We start from the raw sequence: 13,189 nt of genomic DNA on the forward strand, positions 1-13,189 counted from the left end.
GTAGGTAAAAGATAAAATTAACAGAAAGTTCTGGTATCTGTAGTGGGGCTAAGCATTTTTTTGTGCCAGATGTCTTTACTAGTCTGGTGAGGCAACTGGATTTCTTCTCTGAATAATGTTTTTATATATATGTATATATTTAAAGATTTTATTTATTTAGAGAGAAAGTAACGCATGTCTGCGTGTGTACACGCACATGTGAGCAGGGGGAGAGAGAGACTCTCAAGCAAACTCCGTGCAATTTGGAGCCTGATGTGGGGCTTGGTCTCGTAACCCTGAGATCATGACCTGTGCTTAAATCAGGAGTTGGACACTTAACTGAGTCACCCAGGCGCTCCCCCTGCCTTTTTTTTTTTTTTTTTTTAAGATTTGTCTTTGAATATTTTCATTTCATTTTATTTTTTTAAGATTTTATTTATTTATTTGACAGAGAGAGGGAACACAAGCAGGGGGAGTGGGAGAGGGAGAAGCAGGCTTCCCGCGGAGCAGGGAGCCCGATGTGGGGCTCGATCCCAGGACCCTGGGATCATGACCTGAACCGAAGGCAGACACCCAATGACTGAGCCACCCAGGCGCCCCTGAATATTTTTAAATGCATGTAGTCATAAACATAAAATAGCCAAGATAGCAAGATATTTTTAAGTTACGAAAAAGTAATATATGTGCTTCTTTATCAAGGCTTTAAATAACAAGATGGTGCATTTGAAATAGGTGAGTTAATTTTTTTAAAGAGATCAGTGTGAAGGCTGTATGCATTCAACACAATATTTATCCATGTTACAGTAAACTGTATTGCCTTATAGACAGTCAAGAATTTTCCTTGAACTGACCTCTTTGACAAAACTACAGTACAAATGATTGGCCTCATTATATGTTGACCAACAGATGTACTGGAAAGCAGCTAGATGTCTGGGATACACCATAACACATGGCTTCCCCATCTGGTGGCTGAACAATCTGGTATAGTTACCCAATGGTTAGTTACGTCATAGGAGTATCTGTAGATAAGGCAACTTTGATAATGTGTAGTCTAGCAGATCTATTGAATGTAACTTTGAAGTAGTGATGAGAGGAATAATGTGGAAGTATATAAGTTTTAATGTTATATGAATAAATGTCATTTTTATTGGTGACAGTCACAGATACTGGTAATATTATAGTTTATACTTTTAGTTGAAAGGAAATACTAAATTTCAGTTCAAGGTTATATAACACTCTTTTTACTAGCTGTAAAAAAATACTTTGCTAACTGAAGAACTGATGCAAATCTTTTTTGTTAGTAAAACTTGTTGCTTCAAACTGGTTTGCTTTTTGGAACATGAGGGCTTTTCCCCTTAATGAAGCCAGGGCTTATAGCCAGTATATAAGCTTACTAAACTAAAAAGTACTTCGTCCCCCAAGAAAATCAGGTTTAGTTGTGAAAACTTGGTACAAGTAGACATTTTTTTCCTTTTTCTCTGTTCAGATAGCTGATCTGGCCAATGAAGACACACCACAGCTCTATGTGGCCTGTGGTAGGGGACCCCGATCATCTCTGAGAGTCCTAAGGCATGGACTTGAGGTAAGCTGGGCATTTTTAGATCATTTGCAGGGTTTGGGGAGAATCACTGAAAAAGCAGCTTATGGCTTTATTCTGATGAGATCAATGATATATTTAATGTTTATATGAAAGAAAAAATGTTTTCTTCCTCTTCTTTTTCCATAACAAAGTTTAAATTTCCTGATCTTTAACATGTTAGCACAGTAGACACATTTTTAAAAATTGGCAAATGGAGTTGAGAAGGGGAAAATAACCCCTACTGGCTCCAGGTTCACCAGCTAAAACATGGAGGAAGTCTTCGCGGAGCATTTTATTCCATTTTCTTCTAGTCTTGGTCTGTAATCAAAGTGTTTAGGTATTTATGTATTTTTAACTATATTAATACTATATTTTTAAATATTTTATATATATATATATATGTAAGTTTATGTTCCTAAGTTGTATTCTTTTTAATGTTTTTGCAATATTCCACTATAGTGGATGGATCAGAATTTATTTAATAAATCCTTTATTGCTGGATCTTTTAGGTGACATGGACACTCAAATCCCATATCCTCTTTTTTTTTTTTTAAAGATTTTATTTATTTATTTGAGAGAGAGAGAATGAGAGAGAGAGAACACATGAGAGGGGATAGGGTCAGAGGACGAAGCAGACCCCCCGCCGAGCAGGGAGCCTGATGCGGGACTCGATCCCGGGACTCCAGGATCATGACCCGAGCCGAAGGCAGTCGCCCAACCAACTGAGCCACCCAGGCGCCCAATCCCATATCCTCTTAATATGTTCTAAGGTTGATGCTTTTCTTAGCAAGTTCCCTGGAGTTGATTTTGTTAAGAGAAAATAAAGCTTCCTATGGCAGTTTGCTTTAGAGTTGGGGGTTGGCAGACTATAAGCTCTGAGTGACCCACTGCGTGTTTTTGTAAATTTTTATTGGAACATAGCCAAGATGACTGACCTTGGTTTTGAATTCTGGCTCTACCATTTAATAGCTGTTACTAAGCTTTAGTTTCTTCTTTTCTATAAAATGAGCTCAGTAATGGTACGTGCTTTAAAGATTGTGTGAATTAAATGAGATAATGCATATGAAGAAGCACTTAGCTCAAGGTCTGGCATACAATAGCTGTTCAATTTATGCTAGCTATTAATACTGCTGTTTCAGGAAATTTGAAAATTTTTTGGCTCTGTCAAAACACTCATCAGGCTAGTAAATTTTTTTTTTTTAATTTTATTTATTTGAGAGAGAGAGAGAGAGCGCACAAGAAGGGGGGAGGGTCAGAGGGAGAAGCAGACTCCCCGCTGAGCAGGGAGCCCGATGTGGGACTCGATCCTGGTACTCTGGGATCATGACCTGAGCTGAAGGCAGTCGCTTAACCGACTGAGCCACTCAGGCACCCAGGCTAGTAAATTTTTAATGACTTGAACCCAATTTAGACTAGCAGTTTTTGATTGCTCATCAAATACCATTCAGCATTTGACAGAAGCTAACATTCTCCACCAAAAGTGCATACATGCATTAACAGAAGATTTTGTGTACAGTGTAAAAATCCAATTAAGAATTGTTTTTGAGTCTTCCACCTCTTCCCACTTTTTTCCAGTTCTACAAAAGATCTCTGTTATACAGAAAAATATTTTGAAATTGTTAAACGTTACTTTGTTCCTCTATATCTCTTTGTTGAACCTGTTGTTAAGCTAAATTATGGTCTCATTTGAGCAGGGTCACTGTCACATGTTATATTTGGTATAGAGTATGGCACTCCAAAACTGATATTTTATTGGTGATGAAGTTTTCCACAATTTTCCTGTTCCATGATCAGGTATTACTATTATTTTATTAGTTAAGTTAAAAAAAAAAAAAGGTAATGCCTTTAATGGGTATATGTGAGTACTCTCTGTAAAATGGGGTTACATGGTACAATATTTTAAGCACATCATTTCTGGGTCATTTGAAAGTAACATTTTTGTTTTGGAATGGTTTTATATTTACAGAAAAATTACAGGAATTTTATAGTGAGTTCATATGTAACGTACACATAGTTTTCCCTTCTAGATTATTTAGTTCATCTCAAATATTTCATTTCCTCTCATATTTGAGAACTATAGGATACTCAGAGGATTCTTGACTCTAACCTTAGGTACCATAATATCTAGTAGGAAGGACAGAATAATTCCTGAAATCACTTTTTAGGTAAGTGTGCTAGGAGGTGATGATTTCTGTGAGAGCTTATAGGAGGGAGAGTGGACTGCTTTGCAAGAGGATAAGGGAAGATTTTTCCTAAAGGATGTGGCATTTGAATTGGCCCTTGAGAGATGGGATTTGGCCTTAAGGGAGCTAGGGAAGAAATGGGATGCTAACTTAGATGATGGCCTGTTTCATTCTATGTGCTTTCTTTTTGAGGAGGATGCAGGCATGTCATACTGAAAGAAATCGTATGGTTTTTGCTGCAACAACTATCCTAAATATTCCATCACTTTTTGCTAAACTTTGTTACGGGGATTGCCAATATTTCCAAGCCTTTTTGGTTCTTAGTGTTCTTTTTTTTTAATAAAATGATTCCATTCTTTTAAAGATAAAAAATTTTTTTTTGTTTTACTTTTAAGTAATCTCTACAATCCAACATGGGGCTTGAACTTACAACCCCAAGATCAAGAGTCACATGCTCTACCAACGGAGCCACCCAGGTGCCCTGGTTCCATTCTTTTAATCCAACGTGCAGTGTGAGCACTGCCTTTTTGGAATCCTTTTATCTAGTGTAGTTGTAAGCAAGGATTTAAGTTCTGTGCTCACTGGATCTGTGGTTTGTCTCCTCTCCTATCAGGTATCAGAAATGGCTGTCTCTGAGTTACCCGGTAACCCTAATGCTGTCTGGACAGTGCGTCGGCACATTGAAGGTAAGCAGCCCTTTCCCAGTAGTCAAAATGCGGGTCTGGGTGACATTGACAATAGAAGGCTTAAGAGTCTGCATTCATAAAATTTCTATATTGCTTTATTTAGCAATATACTAGAAACATTTTCTGGCCTGACACCATGTTTCTCAGACTCTCTGAATCAGGATGCCTTCACTTTTTTGTGCACATGAGTAAGGGGACTATATTCATCTTTAGGATACTGGTTCCATCTGTGTAAGAGATGTGGTGTGAGGGAAAGTTTTCGCTTCCTCATTTTTCTTCAGTGTTTTCTTCTATTGTGCTGAAACTACGGTGAAGTTGAAGGTGTTGTTCTAGGTATTAAGAGGTTTGATTAAGCTTTTTAATTAGTCCTGCTCAGTGGGTGTAGTTGTGTTTCAGGAAAGTTTAGATTGAGATTGAATGGAATCAGAATTTTAGAGTGGGTGGAAAAGAAGGGATGGAGGAAACAGTCCATGCTCCTGGATAAAAGTAGTCACTTCATCCTAAAATTATGAAATTTAAGTGAAAATGCATAATAGTACAACAGCAGGAAAGTCTTGAGTCAATTGAATTTGAGAAATGAAACTTATTTCTCATTTTCCCTTGGATTCTTCGGGGGTGTAGGTCATTTCTATTCCTAGACTTCGTCTTCCTCTTGTTCCCTTAGGAATGTCGGCCTGGTGAGTAAGATCACCCTGGCCAGCATACAAAGCTTTTTCAAGAAAACAGCTGGAAATCTTCCTGATATTTTGATATCCTGACATTTTGATGTTCTAATGTTTGATTTTATGGGAGCTGGGAAATGTGTAGGAGGGAAACCTCTTTCTATTAGTAGAATGCATTGTGGTGGATTTTGTTTTCATGTGGACATTTGAGCCAAGTCTGAGATGAGTAGAAAGAAAAAAGAAAAAGCAAACAGGAAATTAGTAGGTTCATTTTTGCTGAGAAGATAATTCTCAGATGATTGATTTTGAAGGATTTCCTCATTTTGTGTAATGTCTTCATAAAGAAACTGGTCAGTATTGATGTTCATCTTTAGCTTCGTGGCTGGTTGATATTACAGCTCTTGATGTAAACATTGCCTACACTTTGAATTTTTTGAGCCTTTGAGATAAAACCTAATATTCCCCCTTCTTGTGTTTTTGTTTCATTTTCTATTTCTTAAATTGAACATAGGTTTAGATTTACAGGAAGGTTACCCCTCATTTTTATGATGAAGGCAGAAAAATCACACAGGTTGACTGTTCCAAGATAGTGTGTTGAGGTAATAGAGACTGAAAGCACGGACTCTGAACTTCCAATCCAGTGTTCATTTGACTAACCCTGTAGTGGGAGTCTGTGGGTCTTGCTGGTTTTTTAGGATAAGTGCTGTATTCTTCATCCTTCAGTCTCTCAAGTGTCTACCTTGTACTCAGAGTAATTAAGGTAGGACCCTTCCTCTCAGGGCACTTGGAGTCTAAAAAAGAAGACAAGTATACAACACTGCGTGTGTGCTGATGTAATGAAAGGCACAGCATGTTGCCAGGGCAGGTTAGAGGACAGGGAATGGGCTTATGTTGGAGAATCAGAATCCTGTGGACAGTGCTTGATAAGTCAGTGATAAGTAGTATGTTGTATGATGGAACTTGTAGCTGAAATTTTTTCTTCTCTAAATACCAAAATCTAGGAAAAGACTTAAATCCTGATAAATTTTACTCTTTAGAAACTATAATTTGGGTGATCACCCGCAAAAACAGGTCAGGTTCTCTCTGTTCGTTCTCTTTCCAGATACTCCAAGTTACTGTTGAGTGAATAGCCCACATGTCCACACATGCTGTAGTCTTCCAGGCAACTACTAACCTTGGCTGGTACGTGGTGATGCACACTACCAATACCAAGCCTTTTTTTCTCTTCCACAGGTGGCTGGTGAAGGTGCTGATCACCACAGGTGTGTACGTACTGCTAGGGTCTACCATGGGGTCTTATAGTTTACCCAGGGAGAGGGATCTGCGCAAAGTAATAAGACTGCCCTGATGGCATCTCTCAGAGGGTAACTTTGCAGTTGGCTGTCGTGCATTATAGAGATGCATGCCCATCTGCCTGTACATTACGTGGTCTGAGGCAGGAATCAGCGTCCTTACTTTTTCCCTTAGTGGAAAATATGACTAATTTGTCTTTCACTAAGCTGAAAGAACCTACAGCTAGGAAAACCCTTAACTCCATACTCTTCCTTTGGAGTTTTGTATGTTCCAGTTGTACTGACTCAAGTCCTGGAGAAAGCTGCCTTTTTTGGGAGTATAATCAGGACTGCTGAGGCAAGACAGGCACGAAGTAGTCCGAGTATAAAGTAAGAATGAGATACTGGAAGCTTAAGTCACTTTACCTGTTAGAGTGAGCTGTTGAGCTTCAGATACTAAGGCAGAGGAAAGAAGAATAAAGTATTCCCTCCTCTGTGGGCTGCTTCAGCAGTGCTCAGATAGAAGTCCTATTTAAGTGAGAAAGATGCATTCTCATACCCTAATACATTCTTCACTGAGGTATGAACTAATGTTCTTTTTTTATATATATATATATAAGATTTTTTTTTTTTTTTTAAGACTGTATTTATTTGAGAGCAAGAGAGACAGAGATAGAGCACAAGTGGAAGGAGAGGGAGAAGGAGGCTCCCGGCTCGATCCCAGGACCCTGGGTTCATGACCTGAGCCGAAGCAGAGGCTTAACTGACTTAGCCTCCCGGGCGCCCCTGAACTACTCTTCTTTTATATGAAACTTGTAACTTCTGGAAAAAGGCAAAGTGGATATTTATGGTCATTTACCTTGATTTTGTTCTGAATTCCAACTTTTAACCTATAGCTTCCCTAGGACATGAGCAACTAGCCTGCTATAGGTCCTCCTGGCTGGAGAACGGAGACGGGAGAAGTTACAGTGTGCTTAGTATTCACAGAGTAATAGATGTTATGAGGAAATCTGTGATACAAAGCAGCTCTACTGCTTGTTGACTTGCTCAGGGAATGTAAGACCCTATTAAGTCCACTGAGCATCTCTTTTATTTTTATATCTGAGCAGTCCGGGGCCTTGGGTCAAAGGGAAGATAAAGACCCAGGCAGCCCACCTTCCTTCGTCTCCCCATTCTTTTGCACGTTAGTTAAAATTTGCATGGTCTCTTTGCTGGAAGTTTCTCCCTTTCCCCTTGACTGAAGGAAGAGACCAGAAATCCTGACCATTTAACAGCCATTTGTTGTTTGGCTTTAATTTGCTCTGGCACAGTTTTTAGGATATTAGGTTTCAGTAATGAGAATGTGGGAAAGGACAATATTCATATAGTTAAAATTAAGCAATTTCTGTTATTTTTAGACACTATAAATTTCCAGTTCAAAAACAGCTGGAGTAAAGCTTCCAAGTTTGGTGTTGTGTGGAGATTCATTTTGGTTTTGTTGTAAACTATTAAGACATCCATTTCAGGGACAACCATGTCCTTACATGATGGTGAACAGTGCTGTCTTACGAAGCCATTTTATAAGGTGTCTCCAAAGCATTTGATACATCTTAACAGTTGTAACAAAAATAATCTAAAACTAGCTATCCGCTTCTCCAGTGTTACTCCTTATGATTTGGAACTTGAACACTTATTTTGGATTCCTGGTAGAGCCATTGGACTATACCCGTTGGGAAAGATCTTTGATCTTTGCCTTTCAGCCACCCATTCAGTATATGCATGTATTAAGCACAGGTTTGGAAAACAGTACTCACCCTTACTGGGTGAGTAATTTCATGTGTAAAGCAATTTCATAAATTATATTTATTTCTATTACAGTTCATCAAGTTGAACATGTCCTGCTCATAGGGCAGAATACTACTCTAGGCTACACCAATGATACATCTTTAGTTGGCCTCTTTTTCTGTGAAGAACACTGATTCTTCTGAACTAATTGAGTAATCTTGGTTCAGCTGAATCATCTTTGGAGCAATCAGAATCTGAACTGTGTTCTTGATGTGATTGGGGTGGATCAGCCCTATGGTACTAAACTTTGACAAGGGCTTAGGCACGAAGGGTCCTGTAGCTACTTCGGCTACGAGTGAGGTAGCCACTTTAATTTAGTACCTTCTCCCCCCCCCCCCCCCCCCGCAAAAAACACCTTAATTTAGTACCTTGTCTACTTGTCGTTCTGTCCCTCGTTCACCTGATTTCTTATGGGGGAAGGGGGACAGAAAGGGGAATTGATACAGAAAATTCAAATGTAAAATAGGGAAATCTCAATCCTTTCTGAAAAATAAATGTATCTTTCTTTATTTAGCATTTATCAAGCTGTATGCCCAACGTTGTGCTGGATGTGGGAGACACACAGAAGCTGTTTTATGTGTAGGATGGCATATATGGGAAATAGGTGGCCTTTAACAATGGGATCTGTATGAGAAACTTCTGGGATTTCCTGTATTCAGATCCTCTGACTTTGAGAAACTCATTAGTGTTTGTTTATCCATAACTATGTTTTGTTAAATGAAAAGCAAATCCTAATAGGGTTGCTTATGACCCCTAAATAGTTGCATTTTTAAATAATGAGAGTAGAGAGGTCAAGGACTGACAATATAAACGGTCCCCCCATCCCCCCCCACTTCCTGGTTAATGCTCTTACCTCATTCTTATTGGGACATCCTAGGATTCTCAGTTATGAACCTGAGAATGATAGTCTCATTGAAGCTTAAATAATTTGTTTTATTCATTAGGTCTTGTGTTCCACATAAGCTTCTTTTGGAAGAGGCTGGGGACCTTTCCTGGTTATAAGGATTATTTTTAAGAATGAATTGTGATTTGCATCTGGCACAAATAAACAAGCTCTAGCTTCAGTATATATAAATATTGTAGTATTCAGAACTTCGTCCTGCCTGGTTACCCTGCTTTGTCTTCTTGCATTTTTCCGGCAGATGTCTCTAGAAAAATTAGCCTTCGGAGGTATTGGGGTGGGTATATCTACTCTCAATGTATTTAGGCATTTAAAGAAGCAAAGTATATCTGTAGGCTGTTATGACCTTCAATTATCTTTTGGATCATCCTGTCCGTTTGCCACATGAGTGTGTGTGTGTGATGGCTACACATAGAAGAAGTGCCTTGGAAGGTTTCTGAAGAGAAAACATAGTATGTCTCAGTTAGCTTTGTAACTAATGAGTTCTTAGCTAACCACCTCCTCTTATCTTCCCTTTTGCAGATGAGTTTGATGCCTACATCATTGTGTCTTTCGTGAATGCCACACTTGTGTTGTCCATCGGAGAGACTGTGGAAGAAGTGACTGACTCTGGGTTCCTGGGCACCACCCCAACCTTGTCCTGCTCGTTGTTAGGAGATGATGCCTTGGTGCAGGTGAGGTTCCCAGAGAGTTAATTTCTGACCTTACTTTGTCCTTTCATTGTGGTGTAGGCTGCTGTGCTCACGTTAATGAGCTTTGAATTCTTTTGAAGTGGACGTTGCAAACATGAACTTGTTTTAAGTTGACTTGTCCGGGGCCTAGTAACTCCCTTTTTGTCATTGACCCAATGGATGACTGAAATGCAGTGGCTCCAGTTCTGACAAGAGTAACCGATCTGTTAGGTGTGTGGGTCATGCTAAGCAATGAGTCACATTGCTAAAGTCCAGTTTCCTTCTTGTCACTGACTCTAGGTGTATCCTGATGGCATTCGACACATACGAGCAGACAAGAGAGTCAATGAGTGGAAGACCCCTGGAAAGAAAACAATTGTGAAATGTGCAGTGAACCAGCGACAGGTGGTGATCGCCCTGACAGGAGGAGAGCTGGTCTATTTTGAGATGGATCCTGTATGTTATTTTATCATTCATTGTGGGACTTAGTGTAAGGGTCCAGAGGTAAAGATGACAGTTGTAGTCCAGTATCTAGATGATACTCACAAGGAGAATTCAAGAGGGAAAGTGTACGTAAGCCAGTCTGGCCTGGTGGGGGTGGGGTGGGAAGGGTAAGTTCATGTCTTAATTCTAACTGGAGTTATGAAATCCTATCTTAGCAGTGAAATACTTGCTTCTCTTGCCCTTCACACTCTACTTTTCCACCAAATATGGGCCATAAGGGTTAATTTTTATAATCTGAAGCCATTTCAGAAATTTTCTTTTGCTTTTCTGTATGGAAGTATGTTGGGTATACTTAATTATCATGCTCTTAGTTTCTGGATGTGGCCAACCTGATAGTCTAACTGTACCTCTGGTTGAGATTTCTTTGTCTTTAAGTTCCGTATTTGAACTCTCTTTTACCCAGAGTATTTTCATGAACAGATAAACAGTTTTATATGTTTCTATTTCCTGAGAGCTAGGTTTGCTTTAGAAAATTTATGGCATGTTGTATTTGTCTAAGACAAAGATATTGTGTTGTCTCTTGATTGTCTTGTCAGTAATTTTCCTTGCTGTTAGCCTGTAGAGTTCAGTCTTGGGACCTCAAGTAGAGAAATTCTTGGTCATTGATGATAGTAAGAGGAGTGAGAGGAAGCAAAAAGGAATTTAACAGTCCCTCTTCCTTTCCCAGGCCCAGGGTTTAGGGGCAAGTTGGAGTGGTTTGTCACCTTTCTCTGTGTCACTTCTGTAGTCAGGACAGCTGAATGAATACACAGAGCGGAAGGAGATGTCGGCAGATGTAGTATGCATGAGTCTGGCCAACGTGCCTCCTGGAGAGCAGCGGTCTCGCTTCCTGGCTGTGGGGCTGGTGGACAATACTGTCAGAATCATCTCTCTGGATCCCTCAGTGAGTGTTACCCTCGACTTCAAGGATCTTCCCACTGGAACCTGAGCTGCTGGGCACTCCTGATGGGCGTCTCTGGGATCAGCTGGGCTAGCCCCTGCAGTCAGCACCTGCTGCTTCTGATTATCATAGCAGCACACCTCAGGAATTTTCTGCAGTACTTTAAAGAGCCTGATCCCAGACTACTAAATGCTTTCTTGCCTTAAGCCTTGACTCACTTTTATAGTTAAAAAGCAACCCAAGACTGTTTGCAGAAAAGGACTTGGACTGGCTCTGGGATGGCTTTTAAGATTAGGTGCCCTTTGCTTATTTTTACTTCTACCATTATCCACTTCTGTGGAAAGGAAAGCATAGTTCTCTCCAGAGCTTATTCTAAGATTCGGTTTAACTAACTAGTAGTAATCCATATAGAACTTACTCTATAGGATTCCCCTGTCCACAAGAAAGTTATTTCTCCACTCCTCGAATTAGATTTCCCTGGGTAGATTTTTCCAAAATTGGTCATTTCTTATGTTTTTTTCTTTTCTCTTTCCTCCTTAGGACTGTTTGCAGCCTCTCAGCATGCAGGCTCTCCCAGCCCAGCCTGAGTCCTTGTGTATTGTGGAAATGGGTGGGACTGAGAAGCAAGATGAGTTGGGTGAGAGGGGCTCTATTGGCTTCTTGTACCTGAATATTGGGTTACAGGTAAGAGATCCAAGGCTAACATTGTATCAACCCTTTAGCTTTTGTGCAGTCCCTGTTCAATACGGGCATTTGCTGTGCCTTTTCAGTTTACCACTTTATGAAAAGTGAAGGGTGCTACTGTGTGTTCCATTTCTCTCAGCTCTTATTAGAACAAGTCAGGCCTAGGACAAAGTTTTTGAAGAGTCTTTGATAGAGGTGTGTTGTGATCACTGCTCTGGGTCAAAACTAGAGGGGTTCCTCAAGAGTCCTTTGCAGTTCTCACAGTATGCAGCTTTTGGAAACTAATACCCCTTGGTTTATAATGGGGTCCTTTAGTCATAAAGGACCCTGGGTGTGCCCTATTGTCAAAGCAGCGGGGGCTTTTCATCGCATGAAAAGCGGGAGCCTAAGGATAGCACAGTGTCAGCAGTTTTTGACCATATACTTTTCATTTCCTTAATGATTATTTGTTCAACCCCCTGGGTAAGTAATCTAGCCCTGTGGTATTTTTTGCTTTTTAGTTTTACTTCCTAATTTACAAATTTCTCCAACTGCACAGGAGTTAGACTAATGTAACAAACCTCCATGTACCCATCACCAGTTTTAATAGTTACCAACATTCTACTGTTCTTGTTGTATCTATTCCCCTTTTTTTTTTCTTCTGAAGTATGATAAGGCAAATCCAACATGATTTATCATTTCATCTATAAATACTTGAGAATGTAGCTCTAACAGATGGATGGGTTGTTTTCTTTTTAGGCCTCAATTTTATTACCATGCCCAACACAACAGTTCTTCAACTATCTGATATCTTGTTCATGTTCTGGCTTTTCTTGGTTTGTTTTGTTTTTGTTTTTCTAAAAATGTTTTTACCTTTGGTTCTACTTAGGATCTGCATAAAGCTATCTGCAGTTTGCATCATCTGCATGACCTATCCCTTTATGTTTCTTTTAATAATTCCTATCCCCCACCTTTTTTTTTAAAGAATCCAGATCATTTATCTTGAAGAATTTCCACCTTCTGAATTTGGCAGTTTTTCCTTGTGTGTTTAATGTTTGTCTATCTTCTCTTATTTCCTGTAAACTAGTGGGTGGATCTAGACCATGTTGTCCATTAAAAATTATTGCGAGCCACATGTGTAACTTAAATATACCAGTAGCCCAAAAAAGGAACAGATGAAGTTAATTTTAATGTTTTCTTTAACCCGGAATATTTTAAATGTCATTTCAATTTGTAATCCGTATAAAAATTAAGATACTTTATGTTCTCTCTTTTTGAAAAGTCTTTGAAATCTGATATTTTATATTTTATACTTAGTGGCACATCAGGATTCTGGCTAGCCACATGTGGTTTGATGATTATAGAATTGGATAGCACAGATGAAGA

The 13,189-nt window shown here is 39.4% G+C and overlaps 1 protein-coding gene across 2 annotated transcripts in view; it reads left to right on the plus strand.

Annotated features, from left to right (window-relative positions):
* The window catches only part of SF3B3 (splicing factor 3b subunit 3), a 43,730-nt gene that overhangs the window by 19,532 nt on the left and 11,009 nt on the right, over positions 1-13,189 (plus strand). For both annotated transcript variants that reach the window (XM_045890761.3, XM_045890760.3), the window contains exons 10-15: positions 1,466-1,561; positions 4,355-4,427; positions 9,608-9,759; positions 10,057-10,212; positions 10,988-11,143; positions 11,681-11,824. In XM_045890761.3, coding sequence (XP_045746717.1) covers positions 1,466-1,561; positions 4,355-4,427; positions 9,608-9,759; positions 10,057-10,212; positions 10,988-11,143; positions 11,681-11,824 — 777 coding nt within the window. The remainder of the gene's footprint in view (positions 1-1,465; positions 1,562-4,354; positions 4,428-9,607; positions 9,760-10,056; positions 10,213-10,987; positions 11,144-11,680; positions 11,825-13,189) is intronic.

Source organism: Mirounga angustirostris, unplaced genomic scaffold (assembly GCF_029215605.1).
Source record: "Mirounga angustirostris isolate CCGP_5_RB_7025 unplaced genomic scaffold, mMirAng1.0.hap1 SCAF_16, whole genome shotgun sequence".
NCBI classification, from domain to species: domain Eukaryota; kingdom Metazoa; phylum Chordata; class Mammalia; order Carnivora; family Phocidae; genus Mirounga; species Mirounga angustirostris.